General features: G+C 44.1%; 1 protein-coding gene across 2 annotated transcripts in view; it reads left to right on the plus strand.

The window, feature by feature from the left end:
* The first annotated feature begins 6,428 nt into the window (after positions 1–6,428).
* LOC140193679 (TATA-box-binding protein) overlaps positions 6,429–22,753 on the plus strand; it is a 38,162-nt gene continuing 21,837 nt past the window's right edge. Inside the window, exons 1-3 of one of the 2 annotated variants that reach the window (XM_072250845.1) lie at positions 6,429–6,603; positions 7,897–8,078; positions 19,394–19,722. In XM_072250845.1, coding sequence (XP_072106946.1) covers positions 8,022–8,078; positions 19,394–19,722 — 386 coding nt within the window. In that variant the 5' untranslated portion in view covers positions 6,429–6,603; positions 7,897–8,021. The remainder of the gene's footprint in view (positions 6,604–7,896; positions 8,079–19,393; positions 19,723–22,753) is intronic. The other variant, XM_072250851.1, reaches the window with a different exon arrangement.

Here is a 22,753-nt window from a genome sequence, read left to right on the forward strand (position 1 = left end):
TTCCCACTGGTTCAAGTGCCTAGTGGTTGAAGGGTAATAACTGTTCTTGAACCTGGTGGTATTGGTCCTGAGCCTCCTGTACCTTCTTCCTGATGGCAGCAGTGAGAAGAGAGCATGACTTGGGTAGCAGGGGTTCCTGATGATGGATACTGCTTTCTTGTGAAAGCGCTTTGTATAGAGGTGCTCAATGGTGGGGTGCGCTTTATCTGTAATGGACTGGGCCCTATCTACTGCTTTTTGTAGGATTTTTCCATTTAAAGACATCGGCGTTTCTATATCAATGTACTCTCCACCACATATCTATAGAAGTTTGTCAAAGTATTAGATGTCATACAGAATCTTTGCAAACTTCTAAGTAGAGGTGTTGCCATGTTTTAATCATAATTGCACTTGCGTACTGGGCCCAGGCGGCCGGCTGGTAGCATAGTGGCATCAGCGCCGGACTTCGGAGCGAAGGCTCCCGAGTTCGAACCCAGCCAGCTCCCCAGGCATGCTTTCCATCCATGCTGGGTTGAGCGTCAAGCTAGCAACTCGGCCTTGTAAAAAAGAAATTGCCTGCTACAGAAACATCAACAGGAAAAAGTTGATGGCCTATGCTCTCTCGTGAGTTTAAAAGACAATTTCCTTTCCTTCCACTGGGCCCAGAACAGGTCCTCTGAAATGATAACACCAAGGAATTTAAATTTGCTGACCCTCTCCACCTCTGATCCCCCAATGAGGACTGGCTCATGAACCTCTGGTGTCCTCCTCCTGAAATCAATAATCAGCTCCTTGGTCTTGCTGACATTGAGAGAGAGGTTGTTGTTGTAGCACCACTCAACCAGATATTCAATCTCCCTCCTAAATGCTGATTCGTTACCACCTTTGATTTGGCCAACCACAGTGGCGTCGTTGAAGGGGACAGAAGAGGGTTGGGGGGACCAACTAGAATGGTCAATCAGAGTAACTGCCTTGGGGAAGAAAATTTTAAATTGGCGTTAAATTTTTGCTTTAATAGCCCTATGATGCTTTCCAGATGGGACCATTTGAAAAGGCAGTTTCCAAAAGGGTGGGTAATAGGGAATCTTATCGTACTAGGAACTTAGCAGAGTAGTCTTTAATAAAAGTCTACCATGCTAAGTTATAGCCGGGTAGTGCTTCTGATGGTTCTCTATTAAAATAGCAGCTATGTTGCAAGTACCTTGCTAGACTGATAGACAATAACACATAGGATTAGAATTTGGCCACTTGGGCCATCAAATCTGTTCCGCCATTACATCATGACTGATTCATTATTCTTCTCAACCCTATCCTCCTTCCTTCTCCCCGTAATCTTTGACATCCTTACTAATCAAGAAACTATCAACCTCTGTTTTAAATATTCCTCCTCATCTCTGTTCTAAAGGGACATTCTTGTATTTTGAGGCTGTGCCTTCGGGTTCTAGACTCCCCCGTGAATGAAGATGTCTTTTTCATGTCCACTCCATTCAGATCTTTCAGTATTCAGTAGGTAACTATCAAATATCAAAACTTCAGGTAACTAGCTTTCAGTGTTTGTATCAGAACTCACCAGCTCTCATCCATAATATCACTCAATTTTTCTCTTCTCACAGACACTGCTGGACATTTCCAACATTCCATTTTTGGTTTTAGTTATCTGCAACAGCTATAACCTGCAAATCACAGCTTTGCGAATTAACTACTTTACTGTCATAGTCATACTTTATTGATCCCGGGGGAAATTGGTTTTCGTTACAGTTGCACTATAAATAATAAATAGTAATAGAACCATAAATAGTTAAATAGCAATATGTAAATTATGCCAGTAAATTATGAAATAAGTCCAGGACCAGCCTATTGGCTCAGGGTGTCTGACCCTCCAAGGGAGGAGTTGTAAAGTTTGATGGCCACAGGCAGGAATGACTTCCTATGATGCTCTGTGTTGCATCTCGGTGGAATGAGTCTCTGGCTGAATGTACTCCTGTGCCCACCCAGTACATTATGTAGTGGATGGGAGACATTGACCAAGATGGCATGCAACTTAGACAGCATCCTCTTTTCAGACACCACCGTCAGAGAGCCCAGTTCCATCCCCACAACATCACTGGCCTTACAAATGAGTTTGTTGATTCTGTTGGTGTCTGCTACCCTCAGCCTGCTGCCCCAGCACACAACAGCAAACATGATAGCACTGGCCACAACAGACTCGTAGAACATCCTCAGCATCGTCCGGCAGATATTAAAGGACAGGACCTCAGTCTCCTCAGGAAATAGAGATGGCTCTGTCCCTTCTTGTAGACAGCCTCAGTGTTCTTTGACCAGTCCAGTTTATTGTCAATTCGTATCCCCAGGATTTGTAATCATCCACCATGTCCACACTGACCCCCTGGATGGAAACAGGGGTCACCGGTACCTTAGCTCTCCTCAGGGCTACCACCAACTCCTTAGTCTTTTTCACATTAAGCTGCAGATAATTCTGCTCACACCATGTGACAAAGTTTCCTACTGTAGCCCTGTACTCAGCTTCATCTCCCTTGCTGATGCATCCAACTATGGCAGAGTCATCCGAAAACTTCTGAAGATGACAAGACTCTGTGCAGTAGTTGAAGTCCGAGGTGTAAATGGTGAAGAGAAAGGGAGACAAGACAGTCCCCTGTGGAGCCCCAGTGCTGCTGATCACTCTGTCGGACACACAATGTTGCAAGCACACGTACTGTGGTCTGCCAGTCAGGTAATCAAGAATCCATGACACCAGGGAAGCATCCACCTGCATCGCTGTCAGCTTCTCCCCCAGCAGAGCAGGGCGGATGGTGTTGAACGCACTGGAGAAGTCAAAAAAACATGACCCTCACAGTGCTCGCTGGCTTGTCCAGATGGGCGTAGACACGGTTCAGCAGGTAGACGATGGCATCCTCAGCTCCTAATCGGGGCTGGTAGGCGAACTGGAGGGGATCTAAGTGTGGCCTGACTGTAGTGCTAAAGTCACATTTTAGGCCAGAATGGTTAATGGTGGCTGCTTTCCTCCCTGGATAATATTAGAGGACCAAATGAGCTTTAGGGACAAACCAGTGATTTTGTGATCACTGTTATTGTTTGCTAACAGCACTTAAATTCCACAACTGCCATAAAGGTTCTGAACTCATGTCTCTTGAGGAGAATAAACAGTTAATGTTTTGGGCCGAGTCTCTTCATTGGGATGCTTCCTGAATTGCTGAGTTCCTCCAGCATTTTGTATGCATTGCTCTGGATTTCCAGCATCTGCAGAATCTCATGTTCATGTCTCCTAATTTTTAATCCTGGTCCCTGGATTACAAGTCAAGCAATTTAACCACATCAATCTGGATTTTGTGCTCAAGAATCTGCAGTAGGACTTTACAATCTTCTGACTGAGGAGTGAGAGAAGTATAACTCTGCCATGGCTGATACCTTGAGCTTTAACTGATAGTAAACCATCTAGTTCAATTGATACATGCAGAGTTTTATATACAATAATAGATCCTTGGATATATCACTTTCTTGCAAACTGTTCAGCAAAAGAAAACATGGATAGTTAAAGGCAAAATGAGGAATAGTAAATAAAAATTGAACGAGAATAAATCCATATGGATTAACAATATAATGAGAAAATAATAGTGACAGGGTTGGGAACAAGTGCAATTGATTAATAAGAATGATACCAGAACAAAGGTAGCTTTAGTGGTATTTTACAGTGTCTTGAGATTCCTACTTCAAGTTGGAGCAGTCGTTGTTGGAGTGGACAGTGTTAGAGAAGGCGACAGGCAGATTTTATTCCCCCAGTTTATTTATTGTTTTCTTCTTTATATTTGCAGTTAGAACAGTCGGGATGCCAGGCAGATTTGTTGAATGCCCCTCTTGCAGGATGTGGGAAGGCAGGGAGACCTCCAGTGTCCCTGACAACATCACCTGCAAGAAGTGCATCTAGCTGCAGCTTTTAACACTCCGCATTAAGGAGTTCGAGCAGGAACTGGATGAACTTTGGATCATTCAGGAGGCTGGGAGGGTGACAGGACATATGAAAAGGTAGTTACACCCAAAGTGCAAGACACAGCAGACTGGGAGACAGTCAGAAAGGGGAAAGGGGTTAAACAGCAAGTGCAGATTATGCCTGTGGCCATCTCCCTCAACAGGTATACTACTTTAGATACTGTTGTGGTGGGGGGAATGACCTAACAGAGGAAAGTCACATCAGTCAGGTCTTCGGCACTGAGTCTGGCTCTGTGACTCAGAGGGAAACGGGGAGAAGAGACAAGCTGTGGTGATAGGGGATTTGTTATTTCAGGAACAGAAAGGAAGTTCTGTGGATGAGAATGAGATTTCTGGATGGTATATTACCTCTCAAGTGCCAGAGCCCAGGACATCGCGGATCAAGTCACCAGCATTCTCAAGTGGGAGGGTGAGCAGCCAGAGGTCGTGTTCCATGTCGGTACCAATGACATAGGTAGGAAAAGTGACAAGGTTCTGCAAAGTGAGTTCAGGGAGAGATGCTAAGTTAAAGTGCAGGACCTCAAGGGTTGTGGTCTCAGGATTGCAACCTGTGCCACGTTCTAGTGAGGCCAGAACTAGGAAGATTATACAGTTTAACAGGTGGCTGAGGAGTTGGTGTAGCAGAGAGGGTGTCAGATTTTTGGTTCATTAGGCTTTCTCCTAGGGAAGGTGAGACTTGTACAAAAGAGAGGGTTGGGACCTGAACTGGATGGTGACTAATATTGTAGCAGGAAGGTTTGCTAGTGCTGCATGGAGGTTTTAAACTAGAACTGCAGGAGGGTGGGAACCAGTGCCAGGACAGATAGTGGAAAGGTTGTGGAGAAAAATATTGTTAAGACCTTGGACAAAGTCCTGAATCAAAAGGTTGAGCATGGTGTGACTAATGTTCTGAGCTACATATATTTCAATGCAACAAATACTGTTGGACAAGCAGGTGAGCTGAGGGCATGGATTAATACCTGGAATTATGATATTGAGAATTGGTTGCATGAGGGACAGGACTGGCAGCTCTGTATTCCGGGTTTGCTGTTTAGACATGACAGAGGGGGAGGGATTAAAGGGATGGGGTGGTGTTACTAGTCAGGGAAAAGGTCACAGCAGTGTTCAATCAGGACAGATTGGCAAATTTATCTAGTGAAGCTTTATGGGTGGAACTGAGGAATAAGAAAGGTATGACCATGTTAATTAGGCTATATTATAGACCACCCTATATTCTGCAGGATTTAGAGGAACAAATTTGTAGAGAGGTTGCAGATTGTTGCAAGAAATGTAAGGTTGTGATGGCAGGTGATTTTAACTTCCCACATATTGATTGGGGCTCCCATACTGTAAAAGGACTAGATGGGGATAGAGTTTGTCAAATGTGTTCCGTAAAGTTTCCTTAAAGTACATAGAAGTACCGACAAGAGAGTATACAATACCCGATCCCCTATTTAGGAATGAGACAGGGTAGGTGTAGGCCTAGCGGTCACAATGCCATTTGTTTAAAATAAATATGGAAAAAGACAGGTATTTTTCATAACCCTGTTCTCCTTGCAATTCTCCCAGGTCCTATTCATGACCACACTCTCACTCTCCTTGTTCAATCCCCTGCTTTAATTCTCCCTACCCCAACTCCCAAAGCCACTTCAAGTTCCTGCTTCATTCTGGCCCCACCTACCTCTCTACACCCTCCTGCAGCCCACATTTCTATTGCTAGTTGTTTAGGTATGTGGTACCCATCTAATTATTTATAATAGACAGTCTGAGCAGAAACGAGTGATTATGGCTCCTATGTTTGCCATTCCGTCAACACAGCCATCCTACTGTAAAGATTTTTGACAAAAGCTTAACAAACATAGACTACTTCCTACATCACTGGTACTACCTCTCAGAGGGTAAAGGATGAAAATCACCATTGACTTTAGAGTGCCAGCACAGCCTTTGACCATCTAAGCAAATGGATCAAGTCCCTAAAGCTTGTTTACTAGACACCAGTGATTCCGTATCTCCCAGATATCTGTCTTGTACTTATAAATATTTAGAAACTTGTATGATAGACAGCAGGTCAGATTTCTCCCATGTCTGACACCAGACTCCAGAAAGAGGCGTTCCAGTCTTTCATTATAACCAGGAGTTTCAAAGTACATAGAGGAAACGATTTTTTAAAATGTTCTCAAAGCCTCTTGGAAAGAAATGCTCCTGGTTATCTAAGCGCTCCATGACTGTTCATTGGGGGTGAGAGTATTAAGAACGATTTTCATACACTTAAGAGCCCGCATACACAGTGGAAACCGCAGCCACCGACTGCAACTCTACCCCCGCCCCACGCACACCATTCAGCATTTCCTACCCCACCTGCGGCTGAGGCCTCGCATCCTCAGCACTCCAGAACCGAATGAAAATCTCCTCGCCTCAGACCCAGCCCGGCCGCCCTTTCCCCACCCGGCCCGACCCGACCCGACCCGGCCCGTGAATGCGCTATTGCCTCGCGCACAGGGCAGGCGCGCAACCAGACCTGTCACGCCTCGCGTTGGCCGCCGGGAATGGATGGCGCGCGAGCCTGTGCCGGAACCGGGCGCGCGGTTAGGGTGAGGGCTGCCGGCTAGGCGAGCGCGGGGCCGTGCAGTCGTCGTACCGGTGAGTGATTTCGGGGCGGCTGTGCTCGGTCCGGTTTCCCTTCCCCTCAGCGGCAGCTCGGGATCGGGGTGTCGCACCTGCTGCGTTTCCCGATCGGGCCTGTCCGGCCTCTGCGGCAACGCGGGTCCGGAGTGCACTGATAAAGTCTGCTTGGCCGCGGGAGCCGGCAACTGAACCGGTCTCCGACCAGAATTGGTCAATTCTTCCTCCGTCCTCTCATTACCCTCACAAGGCTCTTCCCAACCCCACCCCCTCTCTCCTTTTCCCCACTCACCCCGTCCTCATCCCAACTCCCTCCTCTTCCGCACCCACTTATCCCTCCCCCTCCCCCCCTTATCCCTCCCCCTCCCCCCCTTATCCCTCCCCCTCCCCCCCTTATCCCTCCCCCTCCCCCCCTTATCCCTCCCCCTCCCCCCCTTATCCCTCCCCCTCCCCCCCCTTATCCCTCCCCCTCCCCCCCTTATCCCTCCCCCTCCCCCCTTATCCCTCCCCCCCTTATCCCTCCCCCTCCCCCCTCCTCCCCCTCCCTCCCCTCCCTCCCCCTCCCTCCCCTTCCTCCCCCTCCCTCCCCCTCCTCCCCCTCCCTCCCCCTCCTCCCCCTCCCTCCCCCTCCTCCCCCTCCTCCCCCTCCCTCCCCCCTTCTCCCCCTCCCCCCTTCTCCCCCTCCCCCCTTCTCTCCCTCCCCCTCCCCCTCCCCTCTCCCCCTCCCTCCCCCCCTCCCCCTCCCTCTCCCCCTCCCTCCCCCTACCTCCCCCCTCCCTCCCTCCCCTACCTCCCCCCTCCCTCCCCCCCACCTCCCCCTCCCTTCCCCCCCACCTCCCCCTCCCTCCCCCCCACCTCCCCCCTCCCTCCCCCCCCACCTCCCCCCTCCCTCCCCCCCCACCTCCCCCCTCCCTCCCCCCCACCTCCCCCCTCCCTCCCCCCCCTCCCTCCCCCCTCCCTCCCCCCTCCCTCCCCCTACCTCCCCCCTCCCTCCCCCTACCTCCCCCTCCCCCCACCTCCCCCCTCCCCCCTTCTCCCCCTTCTCCCCCCTTCTCCCCCTTCTCCCCCCTTCTCCCCCTTCTCCCCCCTTCTCCCCCTTCTCCCCTCTCCCCCTTCTCCCCTTCCCCCTTCTCCCCTTCCCCCTTCCCCCTTCTCCCCCTTCCCCCTTCTCCCCCTCCGTCTCTGCCCAGGCCTTTCCCCTCCCCTTCTGATTATTTGCACTCCATCTTTCTTTTTCTCACTCTTGTGTTCTCACTTACTACTCTTTCCACCGTTCACTGGGTTGTGATTTCTTGCTGTTCCTTTTTCCAGCAGTTGAAGTGAGTATTTTAAGTATGCGGTAGAACTGAAACTACATTGGAATTATTGTACCCTGTTACTGAGGTGAAGAAGAAGTGTGGATCACTCTCCCCTGAGTGTCAGCATCACACTTCAGCATGGATCAGGCTAACAACGGTATGCCCCCCTATGCACAAGGATTATCGTCACCACAAGTAAGTTCTATATAATTCATATTCCTCTGTCACCTTTCTCAAAATACCAAGTTTGTAGAGAGTTACTTATTTTGAAGGTGGGAAGTTATGCAGCAAACTAGTAGTTTTAGCAGTGTGGTTGAAGATATTGCCAGGAATGATCTAGTGACAGATTATTGAATAAATCAGAATGGGAGGTAGAAGCTCTGGATATATGAAGATTATGGATTTGTGAATTGAAACCATGAGGGAATTTGAGGATTGGACAGAGATTTTGAGCTTGGTAAAAGTTATTGGGATTTAGAAGGAACATTGGGGTGAAAGGAAGGTCCCAAGATGTTAGTTCAGTGGTTCAATTTAATGTCAGGGAATATAGACAGTGTCCAACTTCATATCTTTGCTCTATGCAGACATGCACGAAACAGGGGGAGAAAAAAACCCAAAGAATGATTGACCAAAAACCATTAGAACCCTGAAGTTGCAGGATGGGGCCTGAAAAACTAATGGGTAGAGCATGGAGGATGTTAGATCATTTGTCCTTGGAGTTAAAGTTCACAGAGTGTCTCAAAAGCAGAGATGGAAGTGTATGCCTCATGATCAACTCCTCTTGGTGTTGTCCCAGTTCTGCTCACCAGACCTGGAATATCTCGCAATTAAGTGCTGTCCATTTTACCTGCAGTGAGAGATTTCTGTGATCATTTTGGTAGCAGCTACATTCCAACTCAGGCCAATGTCAAACAGGCTTTAGATGATCTAAGCTTTGGGATTAATATGAACCAAACAGCACCCCATCATTTTGGGGGATTTTAATCAGGCCCTCCTGAATAAGTCAGTAAATAGTTACCATCAACAAATCACTTGTATTACCAGAGGAAACAACACACTAGACCACTATTACACCATGATCAAGAATGCCTACCATGCCATTCCATGTCCTCACTTCAGAAAGTCTGATTACCTGCCTGTACTTCTCCCTGCATATAGGCAGAGACTGTAGACTGCAGCATCAGTAGTGAGGACCAAGAAAGTATGGCCAAGGGAAGTACAGGAGTGCTTACAGGACTGAATCAGTGGACTGGACTGTATTCAGGAATTCACCTTCAAATCTGTATGAGTATGCCGCAGTTGTTACTGACTTCATTAAAACCTGTGTGGATGAGTGTGTGCCTACAAAAACTTGCTGTACATTTCCAAACCAAAAACCATGGATGAATCAGGAGGTCCGTCATCTGCTGAGGGCTCGTTCTGTGGCATTTAAGTCTGGTGACCCAGGTCTGTACAAGAAAATCAGGTATAACTTGCGAAGTGCTACTTCAAGAGCAAAGAGAGAATTCGAGCGAGGCTGGAGGCAACATCGGATGCACATCAACTCTGGCAGGGTTTGCAGGACATTACTTCCTACTAAGTGAAACCCAATAGCATGAATGACGGTGATACTTCACTACCAGATGAGTGGAATGCCTTCTATGCCTGCTCTGAAGGGGAGAATATAACTACAGCTGTGAAGATCCCTGCTGCACCCGGTGACCCTGTGATCTCTGTCTCGGAGGCCAATGTTAGGCTGTCTTTAAGGAAGGTGAACCCTCACAAGGTGACAGGCCCCAACTGAGTAACTGGTAAGGCTCTGAAAAGTTGTGCCAACCAACTGACAGGACATTTCCAACTTCTCACTGCTATTGTCGGAAGTTCCCACCTGCTTCTAAAAGGCAACGATTATACACTCACATCTATGGGGATGAAATGCTTTGAGAGGTTGGCTGTGTCTAGAATGAACTCCTGCCTCAGCAAGGACCTGGACCCACTGCAATTTTCCTATCACCACAATAGTTCTATGGCTGATACAATTTCAATGGCTCTTCACACAGCATAGGTGGCCTGGACAAATCAAACATCTATGTCAGGATGCTATTTGCTGACTATAGCTCAGTGTTTAACATCATCATTCCTACAGTCCTGATTGATAAGCTGCAGATCTTGGGTCTCTGTACCTCCCTCTGCAATTGGATCCTTGACTTCCTAACCAGAAGACCGCAGTCTGCATGTTGGTACAGTCGGCCCTCCTTATCCGCGAGGGATTGGTTTCGGGACCCCTCGTGGATACCAAAAAACGCAGATGCTCAAGTCCCTTATTCAACCTGTCTCAATGCGGTGGACATTAGGACCCAGCAGCAGAGCTCTGAATCCGCAATGTTTCTGTTCACGAAAATAATCATGATCACGATTGAAAATAAAGTAGAAATAATAAAGCAATCGGAAAGAAGTGAAACGCCATCGGTCATTGGAAAATCATTAGGCTACAGTCAGTCAACAATCGGAACAATTTTAAAGGATAAAGTGAGAAAGGCCCTGCCCCGATGAAGCTACAATTATTACTAAGCAACGCAGTGGTTTAGTTATTGGGTTTTGAGGTTCTGGGTTTCTGATCCTCCACATCAACCCAGCATGGATGGAGAGCGTGCTCGGGAGCGATCTGTCACTGAATCGAACTCGGGAACTTCCGTTCCTGAGCTCGGCGCTGAAATATACGTTTAAGTGTTTTATATGCATAGAAAAGTAAAATATATACTATATACTAAGACAAACGTTTGACTAACTGACGCTAAATAATACCGGATGTACCTGTTCCGACTTACTTAGTAAGAGAACTTCCGGTTTTTTTTCGATCCTGATCCACGATAACCTACGCACATCCTCCCGTATACTTTAAAGCATCTCTAGATTACATATAATACCTAATACAATGTAAATGCTATCTAAAATAGTTGTTATACTGCATTGTTTAAGGAATAATGACAAGAAAAAAGTCTGTACATGTTCGAACAACAAGTGCTGGAAGAGCACTTCTGGGTTTTCTCGATTCACGGTTGGTTGAATTCGTGCATGCGGAACCCACGGATAAGGAGGGCCGACTGGAATAAATATCTCCTCCTCACTGACGATCAACACTGGTGCACCTCAGGAGTGTATGCTTATTCCACTGCTCTACTCTCTCTATACCCATGACTGTGTGGCTAGGCCTAGCTCAAATTTGCTGATGATGAAACCATTATTGGTAGAATCTCATGGAGATGAGAGAGCGTGCAGGAGCAAGATATGCCAGCTAGTTCAGTGGTGTTGCAGCCACAACCTTGCACTCAATGTCAGTAAGTCGGAAGAGCTGATTGTGGACTTCAGGTAGGATAGGATGAGGGAACATGAACCAGTCCTCATAGAGGGATTAGAATTGAAGAGGGTGAGCAATTTCAAGTTCCGAGGTGTCAAGATCCCTGAAATCTAATCTGGTCGCAACATTTTGATGCATCTATATAGAAGGCAAGATATGGGCTATATTTCATTTGGAGTTTGAAGAGATTTGGTTTGTTGAAAACTTCTATAGATATATTGTGGAGAGCATATGACAGGCTGCATCACTGTCTGGAATGGGAGAAGCTACAGGAACTACAGAAATGAACTACAGAGAGTTGTAAAATTAGTCAGCTCCATCTTGGGTACTAGCCTCTGTAGATTCCAAGACATCTTCAAGGAGTAGTGCCCCAGAAAGGAGACGTCCATTATTAAGGACCCCCATCACCCAAGCATGCTGTCTTCTCATTGTTACCATCAGGAAGGAGATACAGAAACCTGAAGACACACACTCAGCGATTCAGGAACAGTTTCTTCCCCTCTGCCATCCAATTCCTAAATGGACATTGAACCCTTGAAAACTACCTCACTTTTTTAATATATGTATTATTTCTGTTTTGCACTATTTTTAATCTATTCAATATACATATATATATACTTTAATTGATTTTCCTATTTATTTTGTTTTTCCGTTCTATATTATCATGTATTGCAGTGAACTTCTGCTGCTAAGTTAATAAATTTCACAACACATGCCAGTGATAGTAAACCTGATTCTGAGATGTCTGCTGTGGTGCATTTCAGGATTAGGTTTACATCAATATCTTATTTGACATGAAATTGTTGTTTTGCTGCAGCTGTACAAAGTTCAAAGACCATCAAGCATCCAATGTGCAGAAAAAAAGACAAATCATGCAAACAATAAAAATAGGCAAATAACATACAGAACTGAAGTTTACAAAAGTGAGTCCTTAGCCACAAATGAGTCACTCATCCAAGTGAGTGGCCCGAGCCTTGTAGATGGCGGACAGGCTTTGGGGAGTCAGGAGGTGAGTTACATTCTGCACAATTCCTGGCTTTTGACCTGCTCTGGTAGCCACTGTGTTTATATGGCTAGATCAGTTCAGTTTCCTGTCAACCCCCATGATGTTGATGATAGAGGATTCAGTGATTGTGATGCCACTGAATGTCAAGGGACATTAGTTGGATCCTCTCTTATTGGAGATGGTCATTTCCTGGCACTTGCGTGGCTTGAATGTTACTTGCCGCTTGTCACCCCAAACTTGGATGTTGTCCAGGTCCTGCTGCATTTGGGTATGAACTGCTTCACTATCTGAGGAGTCATGAATGGTGCAGAACATTGTGCTATCATATATGAACATCCCCACTTCTGACCTTTGGATGGAAGGAAGGTCATTGATGAAGCACCTGAAGATGGTTGTTCCTTGGATACTTCTCTGAGGAACTCCTGCAATGATGTCCTGAGGATGAGATAGTTGGCTTCCAACCATCTTCCTTTGTGTCGGGTATGATTCAACCAACCGAGGATTTTCCCTCTAATTCCAATTGACTCATTTTTAGCTAGGGCATCTTGATGCCATACTCCGTCAAATGCTGCCTTGATGTTGAGGACTATCAGTCTCACCTCACTTCTGGTATTTGGCTTTGTGGTCCCTGTTTGGACCAAGGAGGTGAGGAGCTGAGTGGCCTTGACCGTACACAAACTGGCCATCCATAAGCAGGTTATTGCCGAGTAGGTGCTGCATGATAGCGCTGTTGATGAACCCTTCCATTACTTTGATGATTGAGAATAGGCTGATAGGGGGGTAATTGACTGGGTTGGACTTGTCCTCTTTCTTGTGTACAGGACGTACCTGGGCAATTTTTCACATTGCCGGGTAGATGCCGGTGTAGTAGCAACGTATTGGGTCGAGGATGAATCTTTAAGCTGCCCATTCTTTCCATTGCTGACCCTCAATGAGGACTGGTGTGCATTCTGACTACCCTTTCACAACCGGTTTCTTGGTTTCGATGACATTGAATGCAAGGTTTTTGTTGTGACACAACAATCCAAATTATCTCACTCCTGTATGCTGCCTCTTTGATTTCTGAGATTTTACCAACAACAGTGCTGTCATCTGAGAATTTATAGATGACATTTGAGTTGTGCTTAGCTTAGCCACAGTTGTGAATTTAGAAAGAAGAGCAGTGGGCTAAGCGCATATCCTTGCGGAGCTGCCTATGTTTATTGTCAGTGAGGAGGAGATATTAATACTGATCCGTAGACTCTTGATGAAGTCGAGAATCCAATCACAGGGAGATATAGAAGCTGGGGTTTAGAAACTTAGTGATTAACATTGATGGAATGATGGTGTTGAATGCCAGGCTGTAATAGATAAACAGCAGCCTGATGTTGTCTAGATGCTCCAAAACAGAATGATGAGCAGTGATATTGCATCAGCTGTAAACTTTCTATGACAGTAGATGATTTGCAGCAGACCAAGATCCTTGCATAGTCCAATGAGGACTGTTGTGTGTTCTCCTGATTTCCCCTTCCTGAAGTGTACAATTAATTCCTTGGTTTTGGTTGTGGTGACAGTATTCAACCAGCCAGTCTATCTCACTCCTCTATGTTGTGAGAGGTTGCGGATGTCATTGAAAACTCCAGCCAAGAGGTCGACACAGGTTTTCAGAACCTGGCCAGGTGCACCATTGGGGCTTGATGCCTTGCAGTGTTCTGACCTCGGCCCCTGAGACAGATGGGTGGATGCTGTAGGGATTCAGTATTTGCTGGATCTCTTTGACCTGAGTCTACAAGAACTTGAGCTCAAAATCTGGCGATAGTCCAGTGAGGGAAATGTATTTATTTTGAATGTAAGTTGAAATGGTACATAGTTACCTCCAGAGATGCTGAACCTTCTATTTACTGTAGATATTAGGAAAATTTAATGACCCGTTCACAGTGCTAGTGGCTACAACGTGATAAATTAATTTGCTGATTTGATTTTAAACGTAAGTGATAATGTTTAGGTAGATAGACAAGCTATTTGATTCACTTAGCTTTCTCGTAGCAAAGTACCCTTTAGGCCACAATGTAACTTTGGATCTAATAGGCATCTCAGATCTGTAGCACAGAAGACTCAGTCTTTTATTTTGCTAAAACAGTACAGTAACAAATCTTATTTGTTTTTTTGTACTGTGCTATAGCATACCCCCTGAGCCCCTGATTCCTGACTTGAGGGGCAATGGAGTGGAAAGAATGGGGACACAGAGAGAGAAAGTAACTTGATTGTACATGACAGATGTAGCCAGCTAGTAGCGTAATGGCATCCGCAGCAATCTTCGAAGCGAATGGTCCCAAGTTTGAAACCAGTCAGCTCCTTACATGCTTTCCATCCATACTTTGTTGAGTGTTGAGCTAGCAACTCGGCCTTTCTTTTAAAAAAAAAACAGACAAAAATGCTAAAGAAGCAGCAAGGTGGCCGTCTAATGTGCCACAAGACACAGAAAGGAACAACAGCATAACAGATGTGGTATAACCTGACGAGTGTTTTTGTTGAGTTTTTTATTTCTAGATCATAAAATATGTAATATTTATAGTATTGTGCTTTTGGGTGAGTTGTTCTAATTTTCTCTTAATGGATCCCTGGTGCACAAGTTCTATTTAACAATCTTTGCTTATGTTATGAATCAGGCCTAAAATTTACAAACCAAATAACAGCAATGACTTAACGCAGTGCGGTAAAGGATACAAAAACCTATTCTATTCTAGATTATAAAGAAAGTTGCAGAAGCCCTAAGAACTTTGTTCCAAGTAGAAGCTCGAAGCATTTTAAAATGGTCTAAAGTAACTAAGAATCCAAGTACACAGATCTTTATAAATGTCATGGAAAATACAGAAAATAATCAGACTGAAATGTTGTATTTTTATGTAGAAGACTGGAAAGCAATATTTTTAGAAGTCATTAACTGGACAAAGCTCTGGTTTTATATACTTGTAACATCTATATTCCTGTTTGGTTGGAACACCTTAGGAGGAATATAGTGGCTTTGAGGAGACTTGGAAGTGTTTGTATATATTCCTGCTCTGCCACTCAATAATGCCATAGTTAATCTGATTGTAACCTTAATTCCTTACTCTCATCTACTCTCCTTTGCTCTCTCAAACATTCAAGGCCTCTTCTGCTTTTTGTGGAAGAATTTCAAAGACTTATAACCTTCCAAGAGAGAAAAGATGGTCTTATCTGTCTTAAACCCCTTATTTTTAAACAGTGGTCCATAATTCTAGAGATTCTCAAGAGGAAGCATCCCTTTCATATCCATAAAAACTTTGTGTTTCAATCCAAGTCTCCTCTCACTCTTCTAAACACTAGTGAATAAAAGCCTAGCCTGTTCACTCTTTCCCTGCAAAATATTCTGTATTCTCCAGGTTTTAAGTCTCATATCCTATCCTCTGATCTGCTTCCAATCCATTTATGTTAATATTTAAATCATAAGACCAATACCATACAGAAAACTTCAAATATGATCTAACCAATGCCCTATGTAGCAATAGCATAAATTCCCTACTTGGGTTCATTTACCCAACCAATAATTCTGCAATATTTTGTTGGCTTTTCTAATTATTCACTCTACCCATACAGGTGTTATTTTTGTGTAAATTCCACACTTGCACACCCAGATCTCTCTGCATTCCCATTTACAGGAGTGGCTCACAAAATAAGATTTGGGGATGGGATAGGTGTAATTTGATTAATTTTCAAGATATTAAGGGGTCCTGATTAGGTGGCTAGAGAATATCTGTTTCTGGCTGACAGCTAGATTTAGAAGGCATGGTCTAAAAAAAATAGAGCTGGTCTGTCAGGACTGAAGGAAGGAACACTTCTATATAGGGAAGGTTGTATAAATTTGGAATAAGTCGTACAAATGGTAATTGATGCTCTGCAAATTAATTTTAAAAGATAAATTGATCATTTTTTAAACTACCATTAATAAGGTATGCTGAAAAATAGCCACTTGGTTTTAAATTACCCACAATCTCATCGAATGGTAGGGCACATTCAATGGGGCTAAAATGGCTTGTTCCTCTTTTGGTATTAAATTAATCTGCTAGAGGATTGAAAATTGTAATTTAGATAGTATCCATAATTGGTCACCAGACATACTGAAACAAACCAGTGTATTCACAGGAACTCATCTAAATAATGTACAGAAAGACATGGAAAGTAATCTGTGCTGGAAGTTAAATTCATGATGCTGTGGACTTCACTGGGTCGTGGCTGAAAGAAGATCATAGTTGGAGTTTAACTTCACAGGATACACATTGTATCAAAAACCAGGCAGGTTGGCAGAAGAGGTGGGGTGGCTCTGTTGGTAAAACATGGAATCAAATCCTTAGAGGTCATAGAATTGGAGTTTGTAGAATCCTTGTGTGTAGAGTCGAAAAACTGCAAGGGTAAATTGACCCTGATGGGAGTTATATGCAAGCTTCCGAATAGTAGCCAGGATGTGGGGTACAAATTACAATGGGGGGTAGAAAAGACGTAAAAAGGCAATGTTACAATAGTCATGGGGGATTTCAATATGTAGGTAGGTTGGGAAAATCAGGTTGTTGCTGGATTCCAAGAGAAGGAATTTGTAGAATGTCAGATGGCTTTTTAGAGCAGCTTGTGGTTGAGCCCACTAGAGGAAAGACAGTTCTGGGTTAGGTGTTGTGTAATGAACCAGATTTGATTAGCTTCAGGTAAAGGAACTCTTTGTAGACTGTGATTTTAATATGATAAAATACACACTGCAGTTTGAGCAAGGAGATAAAGTCAGGTGCATCAGCAGTACATTGGGAATTACAGAGGCATGAGAGATGAGATGGCCAAAATTAATTGGAAGGGGATATTAGCAGGGATGACGGTAGAACAGCAATGGCTGGAGTTTCTGGGGCAATTCAGAAAGTGCAGTACATCTCAAAGATGAAGTATTCCAAAAGGAGGATGAGGCAACCGCAGTTGACAAGGGAAGTTAAAGACTGCATAAAAGCAAAAAAGAGAGCATATAACATGTTGAGAATTAGTGGGCAGTTAAAGGGATGGGAAGCTTTTAAAAACCAGCAGAAGGCAACTAAAAAGCCATAAGGAGAGAAAAAAAATCAAGTAAGATGGTAAGTTATTCCAAAAGTATGTGGATATTGGACCACTAGAAAATGACATTGGAGAGGTAGTAATTGGGGACAAAGTATTTTCTGTCTTCAATGTGGAAGACACCAGCAGTATACCATGAATTCAAGAGTGTCAGGGGCAGAAGTGAGTGTGTAGTTGCTATTACTAAGGAGAAGGTGCTTGAGAAGCTGAAATTTCTGAAGGTAGATAAGTCACCTGGACCAGATGGACTACACCACAGGGTTCTGAAAGAGGTAGCTAAAGTGATTGGAGGCATTAGTAATTATCTTTCAAGAATCACTGGATTCTGGGATGGTTTGAGGACTAGAAAATTACAAATGTCATTCAACTCTTTGAGAAGGGAGGGGGCCTTCTTAACAGGCAAGGAAATTATAAGCTGGTTAGCCTGACTTGTGTGGTTGGGAAGGTATTTGAGCTTGTTACTAAGGATGAGATTTTGGGGTACCTGGAGGTACATGATAAAATAGACCAAAGTCAAGATGGTTTCCTTAAGGGAAAATCTTGGTTGACAAATCTGTTAGAATTCTTTGAGGGAAAACTGGCAGGGTAGACACTGGATGTTGTTTACTAGGATTTTCAGAAGGCCTTTCACATTGCCACACATTACAGGAAAGATACTAGCATGGATAGATAGGCTGACTAGCAGGAGGGGAAGAGTGGGAATAAGAGAGGTATTTTCTGGTTGGTTACCAGTGACTAGTTTTGTTTCACGGGGTTCTGTGTTGGGATCTCTTCTTTTCATGTTATATGCCAGTGATTTAGATAATAAAATTGATTGCTTTGTGGTCAAGTTTGAGGATGATACAAAGATGGGTGGAAGGGCAAGAAGTGTTTAGGAAGCAGGAAGTCTGCAGAAGGACTTGGACAAATTGGAAGAATGGGTAAACAAGTGGCAGATGGAATATTGTGTAGGGAACTGTATGGTCATGCATTTTGGTAGAAGCAAAAAAGCATAGATATTTTTCTAAATGGGGAGAAAATTCAGAAATCAGAGGTGCAAAGGGACTTGGGAATCCTTGTGCAGGATTCCCTAAAGGTTACTTTGCAGATTGAGTCAATGGTAAGGAAGGCAAATGCAATTTTAGCATTCATTCTGGGAGGACTAGAATATAAGAACAAGGATGTCATACTGAGGCTTTATAAGGCATCGGTCAGACTGTACTTGGAATACTGCAAGCAGTTTTGGGCCCCTTATCTAGGAAAGGATGTGCTGGCATTGAAGGGGGTCCAGAGAAGGTTCATGGGAATGAAAGGTTCCCAGAGAAGGAGCTCTGGGCCATCAAACTGCAGATTAGAAGAATGAGGAGGGATTTCATTGAAACCTAATGACTATTGAAAGGACTAGATACCATGGATGTGGAGAGAATTTTTCCTTTAGTGGGGGAGTCTAGAACCAGAGGGAATGGTCGCAGAATGCAAAGGCATCCCTTTAGAACAGAGATGTGAAGGAGTTTCTTTAGCCAGAAGGTAGTGGATTGGTGGAATTCATAGCCACAGGTGGCTGTGGAGGCAAAGTCATTGAGTATATTTAAAGAGGTGGTTGATAGGTTCTTGATTAGTCAGGGCATCAAAGGTTATGGAGAGAAGGCAGGAGAATGGGTTTGAGAGGGATAATAGATCAGCCATGATGGAATGGCAGAGCAGACTTGGTGGGTCAAATCAAATGGCCTAGTTCTGCTCCTATGTCTTATGGTCTCATGATCTTAGAGAAGTTAAACAGTTGTCACAACATAATGGGCCAAAGAGTGCTATGGTGTTCTATGTTTGATATTAAGTGCCCAAAAGCATGGTCAAAAATTTGTCTTTCAGGTTAGCCTTATGAGAAGATCGGCAGTATGCCTTAGGAAGTGAACACCAGAGAATCCTTTCGGATTGGTTACCTGTGGTAGAGCAGTGATCATGGCAGTGAGAGTTACAGGAGGGAAAAAGTTTTGTTGGGTTGTAGAGTGGATGGCTGAACTAGCGAAACAAATACAAATTGCAGTTGTAATATTTGGAAACTAATGTAATTTTAATTTCCATTTGTCTTCCCATATCTAGGGTATCATGACACCAGGCAACACCATATTTAGTCCAATGATGCCGTATGGCACAGGCTTGACTCCACAGCCTGTCCAAAGCTCCAATAGCATATCTCTCTTAGAAGAACAGCAAAGACAGCAACAACAAGCAGCACAGCAGTCCACAGCATCTCAACTAGCAACACAAGTTTCTTCTAATCAACCGCCTCAGCTCTTCCATTCACAGACAATGACTACAACTAATTTACCAGGCATCACATCTCATTATGCTTCACCAATGACTCCCATGACGCCCATAACTCCAGCTACTCCTGCTTCTGAGAGTTCAGGAATTGTACCGCAGCTACAGTAAGTACCTTCCTTAGCCTTTTTTGTATAAGGTGTTGGCAGATAATTTTATAACTACTGATCTAGTTGTTAACATTAAGCAGTCCCTAGTAGATGTAAGAACTGTTTTATATATAAAATTTCTTTACCAAGTATAATGGATGTGCTTTAATCAGATTTTGAAGAGAACTCGAATTTCAGTGCCATAACCTTACTATTGCCCTTGTAACACTAATATGTTCTGTGATTACTCTGATCCTTTGTAGATTGGTGCATATAGGACAGCCATAACTGCTTGATGTACTATACATCTCAGAAATTATACGTTTTTAAGAAAACATTGATCCCTGGCCTGAAATTTTAGGGTGTCTATCTATACAGATGCTGATTTGAATTTGTGACATTGGTAGCTTTTATACACTCTTATCACAGATAAGAAAATACTTGTAGTTTTGTAAAAGTCATTGGTTTAATTTAAGTTTTATTTTATTGCATTCAGTCTTAACAGTCTTTTAACTTGTAATAGAGGATCTGATTTTTTCTTAGAATAAATATTGTAGGACTCAGTGGGGGTGGAAATTGGGTAAGGAGAAGTATGTGGATGATTGTTTCAAAAGGTATAATTAACTGAATGGCCTCTTGTGGTGTGAGATTCTGTTATAGAGAGCCATAGAGAAGGCATATCTCACAGGGGATGCACACAAAATACTGGAGGAACTCAGCAGGCCAGGCAGCAGGAGTTCTGCTGAGGGGTCTCGCCCGAAACATCGACTGTACTCCTTTCCATAGATGCTGCCAGGCCTGCAGAGTTCCTCCAGCATTTTGTGCGTGTTGTTTGGGTTTCCAGCATCTGCAGATTTTCTCTTATTTGTGATGTCTCACAGGGATTAACTTTCTAAACACCACTTAATAAATGTAATTTCTATTATTTAAATAGAAAATATTTTTTGCACCTAAGTCTTTACACACAGGATTTTTGGCCTTTGATTAAAACAGTGACTAAAACTAAGTATTAGGAAAGTGAGCAGAATTAGGGGTCACCTCTTAAGCAATGATACCCAAGGATTCTTACATCTGTTTTTTTTGTGAAAATTGCTGTTTGAGAGATGTAGTTGTGGCTTTAGTTGCATTTTGCTAGTCTTTAAAAGTATTTTAAATTTTGGACAAATTTCAATAGTTATCCTGTGAAGTGATAAAATGAGAAGGTTTCAGAAGTACAAGAAATAACTTTTCTGTTAATTCAAAACAACTGGTGCCTTAACTTAGGAACCAAGAGGGCAAAGACTGCCTGTGCACAAAAGATATTCAGGACCACCTGTCTGATAACTGATTCCATTACTGATTATGCAAGGAAAAAGCAGCATTGACTGTACCAGTGACTCCTTCCTCCCTGATACTCTAAACAACTTCTATTGCACGCTTTGAGGCATGCAACACAATGCCAGTCACGAATGCTACCCCCTCCTCCTCCCCCCCCCCCCCCACATCACAGGTGAGCTGAAATGTCTGTAAGGGCAGCAGACTTGGGAAGGACTCTAGAGAGTCAACCCCCATAGGCAGCTGAACCAGACAATGTCCCAGGCCGAGTACTTGGGAAGTGTGCACACCGGCTCACTGATGTCTTCACAAACATCTTCAACACTTCACTTATCCAGGCTGCTGTCCCTGCATGCTTTAAATCAGCTACCATCATCCCTGTACCAAAGATCTCTACACCTCCGAACTCAACAGCTACTGCCCAGTGCCACCAACACCAAGCATCATAAAGTGCTTTCAACAGCTGGTGATGGCAAATATCAAAAACTCCATACATGCCACATTGAACACTCACTAATATGTTTACTGACAGAACCGCTCTACGACAAATGCCATAGCACCTGGTCCTGACACACCAAGAAAACAAGGAGTCAGAATGCTGTTTCTGGTTTTCATCTGGACATTCAATACTATTTTCTCTCAAATCTTGGTAAACACGCTACTACTCCTTGGTCCAAATACATCACTGTGCAACTGGATGTTGGACTTCCTAACCAACAGATCTCAGATAGTCAGGATGCACAATTGCTCGCTCCTCTCTCCCCATCATCCTCAACATGGGTGCTCTCTGGGGCTGTGTGCTGAGCCTATTGGTGTGCACTTCGCTCATAGGTGACTGCACAGCCAAACATTTGAGTAATCACATTGTCAAGTTTGCCAATGACACGACAGTGGTGAGGCTCATCACCAGCAACATTGAGATGGCCTATAGAGAGAACAGCGCTAGGCCTGATGCCAGGAAAATAACCTTTTCCTCAACGTCAATAAGACAAAGAAGATGGTTACTGACTTCAGGAGAGCTCATGTTGAATTGACATTATCTCTTACATCTTTTGCATACATGAGTATTAAAAATCTTTACGTTATGTCTCTGAATGTGCAATGTGCAATTTATAGTAATTTGTAATAAATAGTATGTACAGTAAGATATACAACAGAACAGTCAATATAGCTTAGAAATACAATTGTGTCAGCGTGAATTAATCAGTCTGATGGCCTGGTGGAAGAAGCTGTCCTGGGGCCTGTTGGTCCTGTTTTTAATGCTGCAGTACTGTTTCCCCGATGGTAACAGCTGGAACAGTTTGTGACTGGGGTGATTCGGTCCCCAATGATCCATCGGGCCCTTTCTATGCACTTGTTGCTGTAAGTGTCCTGAGTAGAGGGAAGTTCACGTCCACTGATGTACTGGGCTGTCTGCACCACTCAGCAGAGTCCTGCAATTGAGGGAAGTACAGTTCCCATACTAGGCAGTGATACAGCCAGTCAGGATGCTCTCAATTGTACCCCTGTAGAAAGTCCTTAGGATTTGGGGACTCAAACTGAACAACTTCAACTGTCTGAGGTGAAAGAGGTGCTGTTATGATTTTTTAACCACACAGCCGGTATGTACAGACCAAGTGAGGTCCTCGGTGATATGTATACCGAGGAACTTGAAGCTGTTCACCCTCTCAAGCCCAGATCCATTGATGCCAATAGGGGTTGGCCTGTCTCCGTTCCCTCTGTAGTCCACAACCAG

Source organism: Mobula birostris, chromosome 2 (genome assembly GCF_030028105.1).
Source record: "Mobula birostris isolate sMobBir1 chromosome 2, sMobBir1.hap1, whole genome shotgun sequence".
NCBI classification, from domain to species: Eukaryota; Metazoa; Chordata; class Chondrichthyes; order Myliobatiformes; family Myliobatidae; genus Mobula; species Mobula birostris.